Source organism: Dermacentor variabilis, chromosome 8, assembly GCF_050947875.1.
Source record: "Dermacentor variabilis isolate Ectoservices chromosome 8, ASM5094787v1, whole genome shotgun sequence".
Lineage (NCBI taxonomy): Eukaryota > Metazoa > Arthropoda > Arachnida > Ixodida > Ixodidae > Dermacentor > Dermacentor variabilis.
Genome location: NC_134575.1, coordinates 72,344,174 through 72,365,532, shown reverse-complemented (window position 1 = coordinate 72,365,532; position 21,359 = coordinate 72,344,174). Strand labels below are relative to the sequence as shown.

General features: G+C 44.9%; 1 protein-coding gene across 2 annotated transcripts in view; it reads right to left on the bottom strand.

Annotated features, from left to right (window-relative positions):
- The window catches only part of LOC142590329 (sorting nexin-29-like), a 53,579-nt gene extending 32,389 nt beyond the window's left edge, over positions 1-21,190 (bottom strand). Inside the window, exons 1-11 of one of the 2 annotated variants that reach the window (XM_075702366.1) lie at positions 20,859-21,190; positions 20,348-20,409; positions 19,924-19,976; positions 19,628-19,705; positions 18,645-18,700; positions 8,349-8,523; positions 7,295-7,365; positions 5,997-6,128; positions 1,621-1,714; positions 1,233-1,465; positions 17-146 (exon numbers count right to left, since the gene is read on the bottom strand). In XM_075702366.1, coding sequence (XP_075558481.1) covers positions 17-146; positions 1,233-1,465; positions 1,621-1,714; positions 5,997-6,128; positions 7,295-7,365; positions 8,349-8,523; positions 18,645-18,700; positions 19,628-19,705; positions 19,924-19,976; positions 20,348-20,409; positions 20,859-20,865 — 1,091 coding nt within the window. In that variant the 5' untranslated portion in view covers positions 20,866-21,190. Of the gene's footprint in view, positions 1-16; positions 147-1,232; positions 1,466-1,620; positions 1,715-5,996; positions 6,129-7,294; positions 7,366-8,348; positions 8,524-18,644; positions 18,701-19,627; positions 19,706-19,923; positions 19,977-20,347; positions 20,410-20,858 lie in introns of those variants that run through there. The other variant, XM_075702368.1, reaches the window with a different exon arrangement.
- Between the last annotated feature and the right edge of the window lie 169 nt (positions 21,191-21,359).

Genomic DNA, 21,359 nt, shown 5'->3' with positions numbered 1-21,359 from the left:
GATAACAGCCTGTCACCTCATTGGCGATGAGGACATGGAATTGGGCAGCTCAGGTCTCGGTGACCCCGAGGACTCTGTTGATCCTGACCACGTCTTTGCTCGCTCCACTGGGATGGCTGCCGATGGCTTGCCCCGTGGATTGGGCTCTGCGATGAACACACAAATGGCCGATAAGTGCTACTCCATCGATAGTGTGCTAGCACTCTACCTGGTGATCACAGTACCTTGCACTTCATTAAGCAACAGGCATGACAGTTCATGACAATCACAAGCAATCTGATGTGGTTGGGGAAGAGTTTAATTTACTGTCTTCAAGGACAGTGGCTGGGATGGAATAACAGAGGTCATCAACGGAAATATAATTGTTTACAAAGCCTGGTGCATTGTAAAATGCAATGAAGTTCGTTTTTTTTCTACAAGGTTCCAATTCTCGGAATGCACTAATATGCAGAAATCATTGCGCTCCCTTCAGCGTCTGAAAAAGAAAAGAGCTGATATCCTTGGAGGATGAGGTCAAGTGATAGCCTCCCAGTATATCTGCTGAGATAAGTGGCTGGCACACCTATTAGCGCTATGAGAGCACGTGGGTGTGATGCATGGACATGTCAGAGTGCACTCGGCAGGTAGCCTTCAGCCTCACCGTAAGAACAGACGAGATACATTTTCCCTGCACCCATGGTTACACCATTATATATGCTGTCGCCAGTGTCTTGTAAGGCACTACCAATGCTGCAAGGTGATATTTTCGGGGAGACGTTGTGGACGTCGTGTAGCGGCTGCGATGCTGACTTTTTTAGATGGCGCTAGCTATGCACCATATTTATCATCTTCAATTATAAACTGGCGTTTTTTAAGATTTTCGAATCTAAGCCGGCCCTAGAGTTTGGTATATAATTATTTGAAAAAATCTATTGGCCTAGATTCAAATAAATACGGTACATATCTGGGACACAATGCCGACTCTACGAATGTGGCTGGAATGTTGGTACAATTCATAATGAAAAACACGAAAAGCGCAAAAAGCAGGACATGTAAGAGGACATACATGCAGCGGTACGTCTATGTGAACTCACTTTGGTGCAATTTTTTTCACGATGGGCACTCACCAACTCGCTCACCCTTGTATCATGAGCTCATACAATGCTCTCACAATAAAATTGCTCAACAACAGCACCCCACTATGAAGACGAATGGCCCCCCATTCTCTCAACAAGCGAGGTGCCCTCACTGACCTCTCTCGTCAGAAAGGTTTCCATCGGAAGTGGCAAGGGACTCGACACTCTGCGCGTCGTCTGCTGTAACCCTGGTGGGCACGGCAGTGGCGGCTCCCTCGTCATCTGCGGTGTCGCCCGTGGCAGACGACGCGTCACCATTGACTTGCAGGGCCACATTTGGGAACTCTGTTGCCACGGGAGATGAGAGACACGTTGCTGGTGCGCTGAAGCAGCTGTGGTTGCCCAGGAACCTGCATTTTGATAGACACACTGGTTTCCAAATTCCCGAAATACACTTGGGTTCAGCTGATAAAACATTCGGCAACAGTCATTTCAAGGTCCAAGCATTGAATGGGAGAACAATAATATCACTGGACAGGGCCAGTAGCTAGGAAACAACCCTAACCTGCTGTCTAATGTGTAATCCTCGTCATCTTCATTGTCGAAGGAGACCACGTTGGATCGAGGCTTGCGACGCTTCTTCTTCCGCTTGCCCTCAACTGCGAGATCAAACACGGTTGCTATTTTCAGTCCATTCATTAACCCAAGTGGCCAAGGCAGGCAGTTGCATTGGCAATTACAGCTGAAAAGGCCCACTACTACATGGCATTAAAAGTGCAGTGGCACAGGATTAAGAAACATTTATTTATGCTTACTGTGAAGTTAAACCTTAGTTTAAATACACTGTATCTTCATTTTAATATAATAAATTGTAGGCCCTTACATGCCAAAACCATGATCTGATAGTGAGGCATGCCGCAGTGGGGAACTCCAGAATAATTTAGCCACTGGTGGTTTTTTAACGTGCACCTAAATCTACGTAGAGTCGAATCTCGTTAATTCGAACACGCTTTATTCGAACTTCATGTTTACTCAAACTGACGCTGTGGTCCCATCAAAGATACGTGTATTCCAATAGGCGAAAATGCCCGGTAATTCGAACGCACAAGCATTAGTGAGGGTTAATTCGAACATACCATGCTCCGACAATGCAGCGCGCCGATGACACAGTGGCCCCTCCGACCAGCATTTTTATGACCGCGCCATAGAAGAAAAGCTTATGAGAGACCTCTCAACGTCGCGCATGTGGTTCCGTATAACGTCACAGTGCTACAACACCGTCGCCGTGCGACCTACGCTGTATGTGCGAGTGAAAACATGCGAAGGGAGCCAACATCAGGGCTCAACCTCGCCCATGCGAAAGAGATGAAGCCGGGAAGAAATGCGCCATCTTCCGTTGCAAGCGAGGCACACAACGTTGTGAGGCATCAGGGGGAGGAGGCAGCATTTTACACCGGCTGCAACTGCACATGCGGTGGCTGGGCACGATCGTGCAGCCATACGTTGAGAGTGATCTGCGTTGGGGGCAGAGTCTAGGTGCGTCGGCCGCCTGTAGCTTAGTGCGTGCTCTATGTTTTCGGCGCACACTTTGCGTCAAAGCGATAGACAGCACGAATGTCACTTCGCTCACTGCTGATGCCGGGTTTCCTCATGCGTGCGAGACACCATGATTGTTAATTTAGTTAGTACTGTACTTACTTGCATAATGATCGCATTTTTTTGTAAAAAAAAATTGACGCTAATTCACGGGTGCAATCACTACGCGGGTTAAATTTCCCGCAAGAAAAAAATATCTATTTTTTTTTTCATTTTGCGTTTGCTGCGGGATGACAAGAGGTCAACAAATTGGTGGCTGCCGCTGTATGTAGTGCGGGACACCAAAACAAAAATGGCGGCCGGTGGAGTATGTCGAACGCGATTTTTTTGTCTTCTCGTGGGTACATTACGTGCATTCAAACAGTTTCTCCCGTATCTGTAATGAATAATATCGTTAATATCGGCAAGTTTGCAGCAATAACGTAGCCATGTCCACTTTGAGGGGACAGAAACAGGTGGGCGCGCTTAGCTGCCAGTGACATAGAAACACATGGCAGGCATGCTGCGGAAACTGCGGAGTTTGTCTTCACTACTATCCTAATACGGCACGTTTCCGCTAAGGGTGGGCGAATATCTTTGCTGCGTTACAAGCGTCGGCGTATAAGTAGGGTACACTTCTAACCTATCAGTGTAAACGTGCCTGCTATCGTTGCCGCTCGCAGTTTGTTGCGTGCCCACGAGTGCAGACGAGAAGAATCAAAAGGCGCCTTTCTTGTTGTTGTTGTTGACCACAACCATTATAACACCTACACATAATAAAGACAAATGTGGTTGTAGTTTTTTTTTTTTTTTTTTTTTTGTCATGGAAGTGCGGAAAGTGATGAAAGGAATGAAATGGGGTATCTGCTTAAGAATGTTTGGTGCGTGCAGACCGCTTCGTTTGTATTGAAGAAGTTCGCGTAGCATTCGACAGATGCTAAGCAGGACTTGGTACACGACATATCGTTGCGGCAAGTTCGGGGTGCGATCATTACACAGGAAATAAAAAAAAATGAATTTTGATGACAAAATTCAGGGGTGTGATCATTACGCAAGTGCGATCATTATGCGAGTAAATACGGTATGCCTATGTTTACAAGTTTATAGGCAGATAATCCTACTATGCAAACCTATGTTCCTTGAGCTGTCCACGAATTTGCTATCGCAACCAATGCTTCGCCTTTCGGGTGAAACTGCTACTTTCTTTACAATGACGAGTCTAAACCGAGACATCCCAATGGAAAGGTTGTCGGGGACAGTCCACCACATCCGACTCTGTACAACAAGACAGATCCTGAATACAAGGACACGAAGGCGACAACCAGTACCTCATTCTTCTCGTCTTTTGTATGTGGCGATGCTGCAACTGAAGGGAGCACACCAACACAATTATGAAGAGTGGCAACAACTTTGTGACCTTCATAAGACATGACGCATTAAGAATGCAGGACGAAGAACATAAATGCAGCACCAATCTGTCCGCAGACGAAGAAAAAAGCACGCGAGCACGCAGTGGGAAGCAACTCTGCCGCTTTGGTGCCAGTCTTAGGTGGCAGAAGTAAGCAGCGCCATCCACCAAGCTGGTGGAAAGCCAATCCGCTTGCTTCCCACCCTTCCTCGCAACTGCGCTCCCCTCGCCCTACCTCTCAACTCCCTCGCCTTTGATAGCCAACGTGCGGGCGTGTCTCGGTGCCGGCGCCACCGGCCGAGTGCCAGCTTAGCCCGCTCCCTGAAGTTTCGTTTTCTACGGTTATCGGGAAGCGAGTGTTGGGGCTGGCATAGGCAGTTTAGGCGCATAGGCAGTCATAGGCGCAAGCACACAGCGAACAGTTGCTCGCTGTGTGCTTGCGCGCCGTGATATTTCACGACTAGAACCAGTGCATTGTGCTATGGTGCACGAGTACTTCAAGAATAGGTCCTCCTTCTACTTCAAACAAATTTTCAGGCCCCTTCGAGTTTGAATTATCGAGATTCAACTGTACAAGAGCATGTTTTAGTTCCGCTCCCACCGAAATGCGGCCATAGCAGCTGCGATCAAACCCGTGATGTCGACATCACACTTTCAGCTGAAAACTTCACTGAACTGAGAATTTGCTAAAGCGAGGTCTTGATGATAAACCATTCAGAAAACTCCACAGCCAGTGTGGGCACCTTGTGCGAAGCTATAATAAATGTGTTAGGCGGTGACTACCACAGTGCTATGGGAGGTTTCACCACACATGGCCCTCACATTCAAGATCATCCAAGAATCTTAACTATTCTGTCTCATCAACTGCATGCAGGGCTGCTAAGGCCAGGGCTCATTTCTCCTCAACCAATCAGTGAGGAGAACCCACTGCATGTTCCAAGACTGGAAGAAGTCATTTAGCACTGCACACTAATACCATATCTACTTGAATCTGGGCCGGCCTCGATTCTAGACCAACCCAACAATTTGTAAAGCTGAAAAATTTTAAAAAGAGGAAAAGTTCCTTAAATGTAAACTAAACAAAAAAAGAAAAATCATATTACTGTGAAAAGAACGTGCATTTAATTACAATCTGTCAACATCTCAAAGGAGGCAGGCATTTGAATTTGTTCCAAATGACGCCTAGAACATTTGCAGCGTTGATCGCCTCTACCTGTATAATCTCCACTGCTATAGACATTTTCGCTTCTCTTTTCTTTTTCTTTTTTTGTCCTGGTAACATTGACAATATATTTTTTTCCACCTCATGGTGTCAACCTTTCCACAGCCTGGTAAAAGCCATCCACTTTGCAGTACAGTCGAAAAGTTTGTTCCATTTCTTTCGTGTTCTGGCTAAGAGGCGTCATTGCTGCCAGTTTCAATTAAGCCACATCCTAGAATTTAAGCCAATGCTCGTCTTTCGTACATTATTTTTCTAAATACTTATGCATAGGCCTACATAGGAGTAAATACGGTACTACCGTTACAGATTTATTCAGGTTGGCTGTAGCGATTCAGCCACACGAAGTTGGTGAGACAGCGCACAGGTAAGTGTTCGGACACAGCGGCCAAGAAAGAAGGCTACTGCAGAATTGCCAGAAGGGGGAACAGCCAGTGAAGAGAGTCTTTAGCTACACACAAAGCCCTGCCAAGTAAAGCAAATCTTGCAGGTCATACGATTCAATGCGAACAGTCTGCTCCCACAAGCTTGTACATTTACACAGAATAATGGTGGCTACGGATAACTTACTATGGATGATGTGCGCTCGTACAACTCTAAAAGATGCACCCTCTGCCCTTCACCTATATTTGCCTTGTGCAAATGTAAAAAAAAAAAAAGAAGAAAAGAAAGCTAGATTTCTCATCTCTAAGTTCCTCTAATTACACGGACCAGTCCTTCAATGACAAAAGTGCCATACCCAAGCCTTTGGCAATGACTGGACGCGTATCCGCGAGCCCTGCCTGTGTGGGAACCCGCACAACAACACTTGACTCGGGAGGATTCAGGTCCGGATTGTCAATGTTGATTGCAAACAGGATGGATCCAAGCCCTGCAAATATGGTCAAAGGCGTAGAAGACAAAAAAAAATTGGTTTTCTTTTGTTTTTTTTCCCTACAACGACCCTATTTGTGCTTTTCCATTGCACTATGTCATTAGGAAGCTGAGCTTTCTTTCTTTCATAAACCAACCAAGGCATCATGGCAACAACACCACTGCAATTATTTACCCGACTTTCACTTACGTCAGTGCAGCCTATGATTTGAGCAAAACACACAAAAGGAAGTTGTCAACTTTTCTTCAATTTGGTCTCCTTCATCTCTTGGCAGAGAAATGGCATCACTCATCATGAAGCACAACGAAGCGTCCTGAAACCCATGCTGGCTTTGTTGTCTGAAAAGTCCTTCCACCGAGCAATGCTAGCTTGGAGATAACAGACGTTATGTGCACTCACAGCATTACGAGCATTAAACGCCATGTTTGTGAAAGTGGTGATAGGTGTGGTGAAGAGACACACGTGAGTGCTAATTCTGAACAGCCATTCCAACTTTACCAGGCCTCTTCTCCCGTTTAGATCTTCCTGTCGCAATATTGGCCCTGTATCCTCTGACAGCGGCAGTGACACTGATGGCACATACACACGGACAACCCAAGAAATGGGTATTGGACCCTTAGGACGTGCCTGGTGTAAAAAAGTTGTTGCAAAATTTCTTTTAAAAAAAACACACGCACACACAACCACAGTTTCACAATATACACATGGACATGTTTCTGTGGAAATGAAGGGAAAAGCTGTGGAGACAAAGGGTGCACAAGAGCATTCCTGAAAATAATTCCAGTCTGATTTGTGTCGGTTTATGCTGAGGAACGGCAAACATAAACGTCTCATTTACTACATTGCTTAATAAAAAATATATATATATACACGCCCCTGCGTTAGTCCCGATTTCATTTTGTTCACTTTTCTCTTCCACATTTTGGCAAATGCAAAACTGGTGCATGCGGAAGCAACACTGATTCACTATCTGTTCCAAGAAAACTGACAATGTTGTCAAGCATTGTCAGACTACTGTGTTGTAATGCATAAGCACAAGCTAAGTCACTGCACCTTGCGCTTCACTACCCCAGAAAGTACGTCGCAAGCGTAGCTCTCCTGCTTTATGGCCGAATAAGAAATGATCACAGAGCCCAGTGCAGCAAGTGAACGCGCTGACTCACCTGCTGACATGGTGGGAAGCATGCTGCTTTTCTCCTGGTCCATCAGGAAGGCTGTGTCCTCATAGAACTGGCTGTGGGCAATAAATATAACATGACAAACCTCCCTGTAGCCTCGCATTGTGCATAATTTATTTCTCTGTATTGCACCTGCTTTTTATATGTTAAACATGTTTACTGTTTCTAATTACTTGCCGTGTTATTCTCTTTTACTCTGTTACCCGTAATGCATCAATTCTGGTGTCAATCGCTGATATAAGGCTGCCCTCACACTTCTGCTCAGGACCTCCTCTTGTACTAATGAATGAATCAATTAATGAAACCTCAAATAGCCTCATTGCACTGCTTGCTCAACAGAAGCTTATTCCAAGTCCACTGGCGCCTTTATGTGAAATTTAAGTACCAGCAGCTTAGCCTGAAGAGCCATTTAACAGGTGTGCAAGGCATTGAAGAACCTGACAACTTTTGTAGGTGAAACAAAATTATACATATACTATTTGCACAAAACTGTGCAATACCACTTAGTCCAAAGCTACAACGTTTTCATCTGAGCCAGTTGGTTTATGACTTACGACTACTGTGGCATATAGCCTAAATATATGAAAAGAATATGAAGGAGGCAACATCACACAAGGTTGACTATCAGCTGGAATCTATAACTGTTGCGCGTGTTACCGCTTTTAAAGTCCTGTTGGTAAATTTATGCTGTACACCGCAGCAGCCTCACTGCTGTTTTGAGAAATTGCACAGCAAAACCGCCTCGGTAAAATCACTGAATGTAGCTTCAACAAAAGCTTCAAGCTTACATTAGGCGGTGCATTTTGCATGGCTGTTCGTTTCCCTCCAAATGACAAAGTGAAGCAGCTCCAGAGATATATAATGCAAGTGTCAACTTCTGCACTGATCTGCAGTTGAGTTCGCAAACACCTCGTGCACCCAGGACAAGCGGTTTTGTTAGTTATGCGACACTCAATACTGCCGATGACAAGAGCAGCCTTCCAGCAGCCCCGATGCCACCGCACAGCGGGATGAAAAAAACCCCGACCCCTTCCCCCACCTGATGTGAGCGGGGTCGGCGACGAGCATGTGCATGTATCGCTCGAGGGCGTGCTCGTTGAGTGCCGACCGCAGCCAGGCCCGCCCGCGGCCCTCGTCGGTGTTCACGTGCCTCAGCACCAGGTACCGCTCCAACTCATGCTTGGTCAGGTGGGTCCGTGCATAGTGCCAGAACACTGCAGCAGGACAGGGACCAACGTCAAACGCTTTGATTCTCGCTGTTCCAAGCGCTTTCAAAACTGCACTACGCCTCTCAAAGGCTTCTAAAAGAGATTGGCGACAGCGCCACCTATGTGCCGGCAAACTCGTTCAGGAATCGACTCACAGACTCGAAGCCATCCACGGATCTGAATCTGAATGAGTCAAAGTGAGTCTGCAAAAGTGTGAGTCAGAGCCGAGGTGAGTCAACGCATGTCGAAGTGGGCACAAGTCCCAGTGAACTGGAGCTTGCACAAGTCTGAGCAAGTTTAGGTAAGTCTGTCACATGTGATTCAAGTCGTTACTGACTCTGTTGGACCTCGTGTGAGGCTGGTTCCACGTGACCTCAAGAGGGTATGAGCTCGTGATTCTGTTCACTCTGAACAAGTTCGTGATTTTTTATGAATCCGAGTGGGCCTGCACGAGTCTGGTTTCGGCGAGTTTGCATTCATGCGAGTATGGAGAGGTCTGCTTTCCGGCAAGCACAAGTCCAAGCGAGCCAGAATGGGTCTGCTCTTGGCGAGTTTTAATCATATGAGCTTGGCTGAGTCTGCCCTAAGTAGTTTGCAAGTGACTCTGGGTGAGTTGTGTTCATTTTGCTGACCTATAGTGCTAGTGTCTTGGTGGTTTTCTTTCTATCCTGGAAAAGCTTTTGTGGCTATACAGATTAACTGTAATGCATGACAAAGAATTGCAAACGATAAGTGTTATTGTATAAAACGGAATATGTGAAGAGATATTTGGCTTGTGTGAAAGGTGTAGTCTAGGCCATGGCATTAAGTTTTGGAGAAAACTACGTCGGTAATAAACGTCTTCCGTCTAACGACAGACTCAGAAAGCACGATTATAGTATGCTTACAACACAGGTCCTGTGCACCTTGGCATTCTGTAAGAAACTGTGGCTGCAAAGCCTCGTTTGAAGAGTTTTCTTGCTTCACAGAATTGCAGTAAAAACACAAGACAAATTATAATGAGGCTGCAGAAATGGCCCACTCGGGTGACTTCCAAGCATACGCACGCCATCAGCGCACCTCACAGATAAAGAGCTTTTGTGTCTAGGTGAGGGCAGTGGGGATCCATGTGATGGTTACCCACATAATGTACGATTGTCATGCAAGTGCGTGATTGCATGCAATCTTCTTGCGTGTGTTCCCATTGTAATTGCCTTTGTGAGTAAGGATCGATGGAAGAAAGTGTTGCGCGTCTTTTGTGCACAGATGTTTAATGCCGAACGAGTTTCAGCCTGCCCAAAACCACGAATCTGCTTCATTCACTGTTCACTTCAGAACTGCAGAAAGCAAGACATGCACTGTACTTTAAAACATGTAACACGTGCCAAAAATTTAATGAAAGCGGAAACACTAACTTGCACACAAGTTATGCCTTCAGTCATAGCTTTCCGACAATGACTGAATGACTTCAGTCATAGCTTCCTTCCATAAACCTGTACTACATTTCAAGGGTGAGCAGCAGAGAAGGTAGCGGTGGCTAAGAAGCTGTCGTCACATTTCTTTAGAAGTGACTATCTGTGAAGTGTCTGTGAAGTGCCTGTAAACGCTAGAAGACTGTTTTCTGAACTCTATATGTCAGACTATGAGAAATGTAATATTTTTGCGCCCTCAATCTTTTAATTATTTATTTATTGCAACTGACTGCCCCCACATTGGGCTGCAAACTACTAAATAGCTAAAATGTTTCCCTAAACCAATCACCATCTTTCCCACATTTACCGAGTCAATGATGTAGAGAAGCCAACAACGTATTACACTTTTCGGTTCCAACATTTGCAATCCATTATCAATAAATAAATCAATAAATCAATATATCAATCAATCAATCAATCAATCAACATAACGGGACTTTATCTTGGAGCACTACTTTGCACCAGCAATCCATACTTGGATCTGCTCGCAGGGCATAAAAGCTTGAATGCAAGACCCCTGATAAAAGGAGGAAATTTAAGTTTCTGCACTGTAAGTCAAAACCAAACTAGAACAAGTAACAAAAATATGAACTAACGTTCTTTGGTTCATAACTACACAGAGAAATTGTGTTCTGCTATCAAGAAAAATTTGATTTCATTTCATTGGTTCTTCAGCTTCAGAATAATCACCATTGGCTAATCACTGATCGACGAGACTCAAGAGGTAAGGCACTCCTGTTCAGCTTGGTGCAAAACGGGCCCAGTGTGTTTTGAATGAGAAAAGAATGAAATAGCCAATAAAATGCTACACTGCACAAGTCAAGATAATTGAGTCTCGATATACATGCATTGAAAGTTGTGCAACGAGAGGTTATTCCATAAGGGGCAATCCTGCCGTGCTATTCCATTTATTGCAAGTTCTGTGGCAACTTGACCTGATTAACGCAGTACAGGTACGGTCAAAAGGCTCAATATGTTCTTGGAATTATTCATCACTATCTAAGTGCAAGACACACACACATAAAGGAAGAAAACAAAGAGTCAGTGAAGCTTTATCAGTATGCAAGCACTGATACATCCATTACTGATAGATTCCTTGCAATGCGTCACACCATCATATGTCATGTGAGTGTGTTGCCGCTTCAGCAAAAAAAAGAAAAGAAAAAGAAAAAGAAGTGTCATTCATTGCAGGTGTGTAAAAAGAGGCAACAAAAGTGTGCGCCTCTCAGGACCCTCGCAAGCCGCTTCAACTCGACAACACGTCTCCATTGTTTCAGACCCTGCTTATCAGTAAGCCGATGTCACGAGTGTGGTTTTCTAAAGCTGCTTTATCAGCACGCTCGTGTCATGAGCCCACTTTCACCTTGCAATCATTAACGTGACGCGGAGATAGCGGCTGTGTGTCACACGCTATTTGAGCCCTCGGCTTTCAAGGGTGTGCGCACTCAAGTAAGCCTCCTTCTCCTAATCACAAACACCCGATTGGCATGGGTCAGTGTACCCATCCTCAGCGATAGTATCTCGATAGTAAAGAAGGCTTGAAATTGGCTTCGAGATGCAACATGCAAAAGCACAGTTCGCAGTTCTGTGAAGCACTCCGGTCTTTACAAAACTGTGGCATTGGCAGCAGGTAATCGTAACAAAAATGACCAGGTGTCATTCCTGTCCTGCCCTCGCAGAAGAATATGTTCAAACTGAAATTACACTGACTCCCTATCGAGTTAAATTGCGGTGCTCACCAGCCAATGTTAGTGACCTTCTTTGGACAAGGTCACCATGTAGAGGCCCAAAACACTCCGTGTTTAGAGAAAAAGTGACGATGATGATTTGCTCAGAATTTTATCTTTTTGACATTTTGAATATTCCTAGACATCTTTCTAATTTTTTAAGCTATAGTCTTAAATTATGGCCTGCAGTAGCGAGTCAGTGGTCAAAATGTTGAAAGGTAAAAACAATCCCTTATTCTATAAAGCAGTGCAAGACCTTAAGATTGTGCTTTGCCTAGAAAAGCAGCCTTGATGTGCCCATATGGCTCGTTAATAAGCCCTTAGGTACGTCTTTAAAAGTAGTAATAAATGGTGGCACACATCTCCCCCTTGGAATAAAGTGAGGCTGAGACATTCAACATGGCCAAAACCCCTTGAGGAAATTTACTGGGTTTCCTAGGACTCCAAAAAAAAAAAGAATATTTGTCATCATGACTGGCTCACTAAATTTAGCGACTTTCTCACTTAGTTACTAACACTTCTTGAAGGTGATAAAACAATCTTAGAAGCAACGGCACTGCTTGAGACATCACCTGGAAAGAACAATGCCATAGTTTCCTCTAGCCATTAATGCAGACAAATATGGCAAGCTAAAACAAATTTACCACTGAGATGGATATAGATATCAGTACAGTATTTGACAGAATGATGAGATCCTGGAAATTCACCGGCATAGGCTGAGCAACGTTGGCCCAACTAAATGGAGGGCAATGGGAAATGATTTCCTGCTGTACTGGTCATAATGAGGCAGGTGATGAGAGGGTGTAAATGGACTACAACTTTAGCAAAGCGTCGAGGTATTAGTCCGGTTTTATGACACTAAAACAGCTAGACTTGGCAGTCCAAAAGGGACTGCAGAGGCCGCAAAAGCTTGGCGCACGCAAGTGCGTTCAGTCTTGACTGAATCCTGTGATGTCAAATTTTCCAATCTTCTGAAGTTATAGGACCTCGGCTTAGTTTCCCACGAATCCAATGCACTCCTCTGGCTGTTGGATAAGAGATGCAGGTTTCCAAGGTGTTGAAAGAAGCGTAGCACACATATTGCACACTTGCTTAAGACTACAAAAAAACAACATTACCACTTCGACACACTCACACGACAATGCAGGGGCACAGCCCTCTAGAGCAGGAGAACCCAACAAGTGAATCAGCACAAAGGCTGTATACTGCAGGGGTCCACTAATGTCAACATTCCGACAGCTTGGTTGCAGAAAGGGTTCAGGCGTGCGCTGCCTATGACCGGCAGCTGTCCCAATCTCTTCGGACACTGCGTTAAACTGCATATGCTGTCATTCTTCATCCTGTTTTCTGAGTATGAGTCATTTCTTTCCTCTTTGCTAGTTCAATGCACTGTGCCTTCCTTTTTCCATGGTTCACTTTACGAGCCACATCCTCTCCTGCGGGCTGCTATGTTTTAGGTGAAATGAATACGCTGCTAAACCAAGGAGAGGCCGGCGTTGCTGTCTGGCTCAAATAAAGAAAGCATGCTGCAAAAGAAAGGGATGCGATGGAATGAGTCATTCTCTGCTGAAACAATGCCGAAGAGAGGTCTGTGTTGGCGCAGTTTCCATTGTCTGGCGGCTCTATGACATGGTACCCAATACAGCAGGGCCTTGATATAACGAACACAGAAGTAACAACTCATCAGATATAACAATGTAAATCGATAATGTCTCTTCTTGATATCAGAATGTAATGAACGAATGCTTATGGCAAACGTAGAATAGAATGAAAAATGTTTTCATGTGACATGCAACTTAGTTATGACAAGGCTCTACCGTGTCAGCACAAATTCAACTGTATACAAGGTGAACATACAATGCTATGTTGCAATTCCAGCTTCGCTTGCCATTGTGACACTGGCTTAATTAACCTTCAAAAATGTACACTTGGGACTGCACCTTGCTTAGGATCCGCTATGTAGTGATTGCACATTGCCCTTCCATGCAATTACTGATAAGCAGTGCTCTAATTAGTTCCTTCCTGATCGTGTTTCAGTTTACGCAGACGGTACATGGTACTATCATTGCACTTCTATGGGTGCACAAGCGTTGCGCCCCTAGTGGAATGCGTCCGTGATGGCCAGGAATATAATCTGGAACCTTGTTCTGTGCAGCAGTATGCCACTGCCACTGAGATGGGCACATAGGCAAGCTCGAATGCCCGCCGAGGCCAATCCGATTGAAACGGTCCGAATGCAATCGACACGTACAATGTGGAATCCAAAAATAATGCTTTTTTTTCAGAGTGTTAAGCCAAAGCTATTCTAGGCGGACCCTCCTAGACCGTGGCTGTTGCTATCTTGCTGAATAAGTGCATGCCTCATGTCATGCAGCATGTGCGCACAAGAGCATGTCGTATGCAGTGCCAGTTTCCATCAGGCTGGGCACAAAGGGACGAAACGGGAAAAATAGTCAACCTTACTCCCGTCCTTTCCATCACATTTCACTTAGCGTACATCTGTCCTCACCATTCTTCCTTTGACAAATGTCACCTTCGTCCTCCTGAGATCACTGCAACGTCTCACAATGCAAGTTTGCATGAATGTAAACATTCCATCACGTTAAAGTTGCAAACAGTGTCATACATAAATATAAACACTGCATGAGATTACATGTTGCGTAGGTGACAATAAAGACAATCGTATGCATCACATTTGATTTAACATTATTTAAATAACCGCTTGAGAAAAAAGCTTTGCTTCCCATATATTACAACATGCGTGTTGAATCTGCATAACTTTTTTTTTTCAATTCACCTATTTCACAGAGCACTCCAAGACACTATTAACCTTGAAATTACCTCCATCAGGGATGAAACAGACTTGTCCCACCGCTTCATCGATTGTTAAAAGCTGATCTAAAGCTCTTGCAAACTTGCAGCCCACAGTACTTAGTCATTTTTTTCCTCATCTGCTTCACATCTCGAAAATTCTTTCTTTTAAGCTCTCATTTCAGTCTTCAAGGAGAGAACGAAATAAGGCAGCGATGTCATCCCATTTTTTTGTGTGGGAGCGCTGCATGCTCAATAGGCAGCAGCATTAATGAGATACGCAAGCCACTCGTCAGAATTCTACAAACCGGAGCATTTTCATGTGCCGTCACACTGATGAAGGCCAAAGCATCTTCTCAGGCAATATTAACGAGAAGAAAGGGTGACAGTTCTTATGTGTGATACTGGTGACTGCTGTGCTCGTATTTTACCTTGTAAATTTTTGTAAATACATGTTTTTGGGCAACAATATCTTTGAGAACGCAAACTGTCTTCGGAAAAAGCATGGACAAGTTGATCACTGGAAAGGCCATCAAGACTTCGCTGTCTTGACTACTAAGAAATAGAGGTACAAACAACACAATTCTGTTAGACAGAGCTTTAACTAATGCCAATAACTACTGTATCTCCCATAATTGTAAAGTATATTTCGAAAAAGGGAAAAACGATAATTCAGTACCAGTGAGTTACAGCGTTGAAAAACAGAAGCATGTTTCAGCTGTCAATTTGTCAGTTTTGTTGTTTAAGTTCATGTTGCTGTGCCGTGTTATCCCCTCACCATGACCAGAAATATAAGTATGTTACTACATTAATTTTCCTGCATTAGCATTAGACAGAATATTAACCCTATTTAGTTGCGTTGCTCCTCGGAAAAGACACACAAATGCTTTCACTTGCAAGACTTACCGACGCGACCCAAAGTGCCAGCGTAAGTCAACAGCGATGTCGTGACAAGCTTCCTGGGGCTAAGCACTCCATTTCGTGCTCTTGTTCAAGGGAAGCAGGCAGCAGCGCCTCAAAAATTAAAACTCGGCACGGCACAATGGTGATGAGGTGGCTACCAGAGCGGCAGGTGTGCGTCAGGCTCTGTGTTGGCCACAACACCGGAACGAGATTACGCAGTCTGCTGCCCGAGATAGAACTGATAAGACAACACGGTGTGCGAAAACTCGGCTATGTTTGAATAGATGCAACTCAATATCAGTCCAGGAAACCCAGGAGTGTTTTGACAGCTCACGTGCGCCCTTCACCAATGGCAGCTTATTGGTTCCTGGTGCGTCACTCAATGGGAAGGCTGAGATGCATGCAGAGCTATAAAAAAAAGTAAGCAGCACCTGACATTCAGTCACGTCTATAGCTTCTGCCTCACAGTATCTGGTTTGCTTTCTCTGTACTTTATAGAATCGAGCAAGTGAACCAGGTACGCATGATACCTTACATAGACATCATGTAAGGTATCATCCCGCTAGGATGCCTACGGACTCCACCAGAGATTTTAAAAATGTCACCTGCCAGCTGCACATTGCTGCTCTCTCAAGCGTGCACATTCTTTAGAAGCAGGCGGTATAGTCTGGCGGCAAGGCACTCTGTGGACTTTATCCCGTCTTCAGCAAACAAGGAACGTCCAACAAGGCGGTGTGTTGTCTGTTGCAAACGTTGCTAACAGAGTCCGCAAAGTAACATGCTTCTGATGTAAGGAGTGCGGTACGGGCCTTTGCCTCGTATGTGTTTTGAGAACTAGAATATGAAAGCAACATTCTAATCCTTCATGACCACTTGTTGTGAACTCGAACATTTCGCATTTGCAGGCATTTCTTATCAAATTTGTGCTCTAAAATGTGTCAGTAGCATCGAGTGATTTCGACAGAACTGAACTCCTATCAACTTCGAAACCTTTAGACAATGTGCACGGGACCTGTCACTTTATATTTTTGGACACAAATTGTGAATTGACTATCCCCATGCTGTGTGTGTGTGTGCGTGCGTGTGTGTGTGTATTTTTTTTTAGCAGCACTTAGAGGGTCAATACCATGTCTGGGAAATTTTAAAGTTAGTGATCATATCAAATGCACACAGGTGCAATCGTAAGTCCATCTGCTGCAGAGGCAAACAACCGTGTTAACGTTTTCTTGCAGTCCAATTGCAGAACACGCAATTCTCATTAGCATGTCGCCGGTCGCTGTTCAGAGCCCTTGTTTAGGAGCTGCAGCCAGAGACTGTATATCGTCTCATAAGTGCTTTTGTCGTAAGGTGGTGGTGGTGGTGATAAACATTTATTACTTGAGACTCTTTAAGAGACACACAGGCCAGCTTAGTACAGGATGTGTTCAGATGTACAGTGAACAAAACGGGGAACTTGCTTTTTTTAACGTTATGAAAGCACTCTATTTTTTTTTTTCATTTCTGCTGATTACTAACTTCATGATCTTGCTGAAATTTCATGTTTGTTTGACATTTGCTTCTTTCAATGGTGACATTTTTATGCTGTGCAAAAATCAAAAACAAAAAAGCAGACAAAAGAAAAGCATGATGACGCTGTTTCCTGTCCAGTTGTTTCTTCACAAGGATCTACCTCTTTTCCACCACAATATAAAGTAGGAACCTTAAAACTCAATCTGTCGCTTCCTTCTGTGCATTTGAGCAAGTGAAGCAGTGACCTCAGAACTACCACTTGGCTGATTTTGCTCATACAACGTCAGCTGATTAATTGCAATCAATACAATTAACAACCATTATAGCATTCATCGATTAATCAGAAGGTAAATGAATCAATCACCCAGCCCTAAAACTAACCTAATAGAATAATCTGTCAACATTTACAATGTTACCATTAGAATGGCAAACTTTTATAGCTTGTTTATGCAGAGTGTGCAGAGGAGTAGCAGCATAGAATGCCAGAACATTGGTAAATTCTGTGTCCTGATTCACATGCGCCTCCTGGGGTAAGGAAAGCGAAACTTGTTTACAGAAAAACCACTTAGTAAATTAATTGGAGTGCTCCAAGGCTTAGCAGTATTTTGATGTGATCAGCATTCATTGGGGAATTCACCCAGTTTGCAGTATGTCTGTGCGTCCATGCCTAACCGCTTACACATCAACTTTGGTAAACATGGATAGTCCATGGCCAACTGGTCAGAGCATTGGGCTGTTGTGCTGAGGAAACTGGCTTCAAAACCAACCACTGGACCATCTTGGGTGCCTGGGTTATCTGCAAAGGGCCTTCTATGTGCTGATGCCCCCCGATAAACCTCTTTAATGCAAACTTTGGTCGTTGGGAATGTGCCACTTAACACATAAAACATATCTTCACCAATTACACGGCTATCACAGGACAGATTGCCAATTGCATTAAAGTTGGAAATCATCTCCAAAGGACGTATGTGCCGCCAGTTAGTTTTCTAGGGTTTCAAGTTTCAGGACTTTCAATTAAGGCACAACATGGTAAAACAAAACCGTATGTTTTAAAACCCGGAAACATCATGTCTCTAGTGCCTTATGTCATCGTACCATCCATTCTTGATGGAGACACTTTGATTGGCACAGAGAAAGCATCTGCACATATTGTGTCCACTCTTACAGCTGAATTCTCTAAACATCTCGGAAACTGCGTGCTGCTCGAGGCCAAGGTATAGGGGCACCAAGCAGTCTGCATTGTGGTTCAATATAGCTGATAACTTTTATTTTCTTCTCAGCTATTTGTACAAGCACTTGATCCTCATTTTCAAGGCATAAATACTGCTGGTCATGCAAGCTTGAGATAACGAATCTGCTCGCGCGAAACTAGGTCAAATCATTTATAAAAACAGAGCGCGAAACAATTGAGAGATTATGTAAGCATCCCAGCCATCATATCGCAAATAATACAAACATTATTATTTCTTGTTTATGGCACGATGTGACTTAGAGTAGCCATGGCCTATCAAACACAACCCACTACGGCAGGTTACATCACATCGCACATCATGCGAAGCCCGGCTGCAAACTCTGAAAACTGCTAAATGTAGCTGGATGCTTGTCCCAAAAGTTCGCTATAAAAGTGTTATGATTACAATTGAAGGCCATTCAGCCACAAAAAGAATTTCCAATACTGACAGCAAGCTTCGAATGCCATAACACTCAAACGAGAAGGCATTCTTACCGTAATCGGAGTCGCTATTCCAGAGATTCAGGCCCTTGACAATCTCGGAGACTTGCCTGAAAGTTGGGAGAAACATGTCATTGGTTTACGTTGGAGAAATGATGCAGCCATTCAGAGATCTAAATATCACAATGTTTGTTCCAAGTGTGGCTGCCACTTCTACATCAACTAAAATAGGCTCGTTTGAAAAAAAATTCACAATTGAATTGAATTTCAAGCCACACTGGGTCGTTTTCTGAAATGTGTCAATGTGAAGGCATGCTACACCACTACACACAGTGTACAACTGACAAACGAGTGAAGTGAAGAGCAAAAGTTAGCAAACTTTTCACTGTACGTCACATGTGCAGAAGTGCAATTAACATATTGTGAAACAGCGAGTTTTAGAAATGTACACAGCTAACAAATCAAAATGCTACTATGGCCATCATTAATGTCTGCCAACTATGGTCAAATGAAGGTGTGTCTGCATCAATGCTTGCTAATGTGTTTATGTAGTCAACTAAAATTGAGCCTGTCGGCCATTACAAACATCCACAAGTCCGAAGGCACAGGATAAAATCTCGGCCATGGCGGCGGCATTTCGATGCGGGCAAAATGCAAAAGCGTCTGTGTACCATGCACTGGTTGCCCGTTAAAGAACCCCCTGTGGGCAAAATTAATATGCCGTACATTGCTATGGCATGCCTCATAATCATATCATGGTTTTGGTGCATAAAATCCCAGAATTTTTAATTAATTACAGACACAGTTAGCTCAGTCAGTCAGTTGACAGGAAGCCTGCTGTACAAGACAAATTTTGGCCATAAATGTGATGCTCCCTAGTGCACAATTTCTTGGGAATCTTTCACTGTCCAGAACTGCTCATAACAGAGTAGAATAATAAACAGTTGATGATAATAACTGATAACTGGGTAGAACAATCGATGGTAATAGGCTATCACGGAGGGTGAATGTAAAAACAAATAGAAAAGGAAAGTCACCTGATGGAGCTCAGTCCTTTAGACTTTTTCATTCCATGCTGCAACACGGCTTCGAACTGCGTACACAGGTTGACAACCCTGCGAGGGGGAAACCAAAACCAGGATAAACGAAACCAATATAACTAGCTCGCGCTATAAATGTCACTCGCGACGCAGCCGCATGGCTGGTAAGGTTATCAAACTAGGCCGCGCGCCAGATGGTCAGTCAGCGCGTAGCAACGACGCGCACCAGGAAGAGAAACAAACACAAACAACGTTTCGACATCGAAGGTGACAAGACGCGTGAAGAAACGCACCTGCTGTCGCTCTCCGTCGCGAGCTCCTTGCGTCCCCCGAAGCGGATCTGGCACTGAAATTAAGCACCGCAAAACGATTGGTCAAGCGCATCCATTCGATTGCCAGAAGAAACGAACGCTACGCGATCAATGCATGTGGGCAAAGTGCCTACTGCGAACGTTCGTTTCATTGCGAACGCTCGCCGAAACTACGGGCGTTCCTTTGAACATTGCGTCGTACGAGCTCCAGGAGAAAGTCTCGCATCGGAGGACCACACGCACCGGCAAGCACATGAACGACAGAAGCGGGGAAAATTCCGCGACCGAGTCAACAAACTCGGGAGTGGTATAGTTGACTCCTCCCCGACGTATTGGTGAACGGGCAAGCGTTGCAAAGCAAGCACAACCCCGGGCAAGAGAGGGGAGTCCGAAACGCGCGGGTCACCTGTTTAACGGCATCCAGCAAACGGGAGAGCAGGATCTGTCGATCCGACGGACTGGTATCCTCTGAAACAAAAGGAGGCAGGATGCGACGAAACGTTAAAGCAGTGCGGAATAACACGCAACAAAGAAACGAGAGATCGCACGTCGGAACTGACAGCTAGCGAACGGTACGCGCGAAGTCTGACAAGCACATCCCCTTTAAAAATGAGCGAAACGAAACCACACACTTGCCTGACGCAGCTTTGTTTGTTTGTTGTTTCTTCATGTGCGTGAGGGAAAAACGAGATGAAGATATAACCGACTTCGTAGCGGAGAAACGTATTAAGTCTTGCAAAACACAATGCGCGATGAATTGAAGGGTACCAAAGACGCGATGTTGTACGGAGACGAACAATGCAATGCGAAACACTCCCGATCCGCGAGGGATCGCACCTGCAACCGCGTCCGGAGTCGCATCGGGTTACCAGATTCACGCTGCGGTCTAAAGCAAAAAAACACAGCAGCGATCTCACCGCTCATTGTCGACGAGACCGAGCAGCGGCGGCTGGCGGCGTTGTTTCACCGTGTGTTGCGCTCCGTTAGCAGCACGGCTTCACCATAGACTTGCTATGGGCTTCACGCACACATGGTCCTCTTCGCTACGTGGAGCCGCAGCGCCCCGCACGCGGGAGCCGGCGATAATCTCGCCGATAAAGCGCAGTGCAAGATTACGCCTCTGTCCGTGAGTCCATCGCGGGCACGAGGGATGTCGACCGCACCACAGAGAGAGAAATTTCGCAAACACCCCTCGATCACGGCCGCTTCCCACATCACACCACACACGGCGAGAGCGGAGAGAGAGATCGCGACGCTAGCGATTGCAGCGCTTTTTGCGGCTGCAGAAGCTAACCAAGCGAACCTAGAATCGACAAAATCAATGGACGCGCCGCTGGCTGCGGTAGGCGCAGCCGCTTTCATTGCGCTACACCTGACTAATCAATCGTCGGGTCTTGTTGACTCTGCTCCCTCCCGTA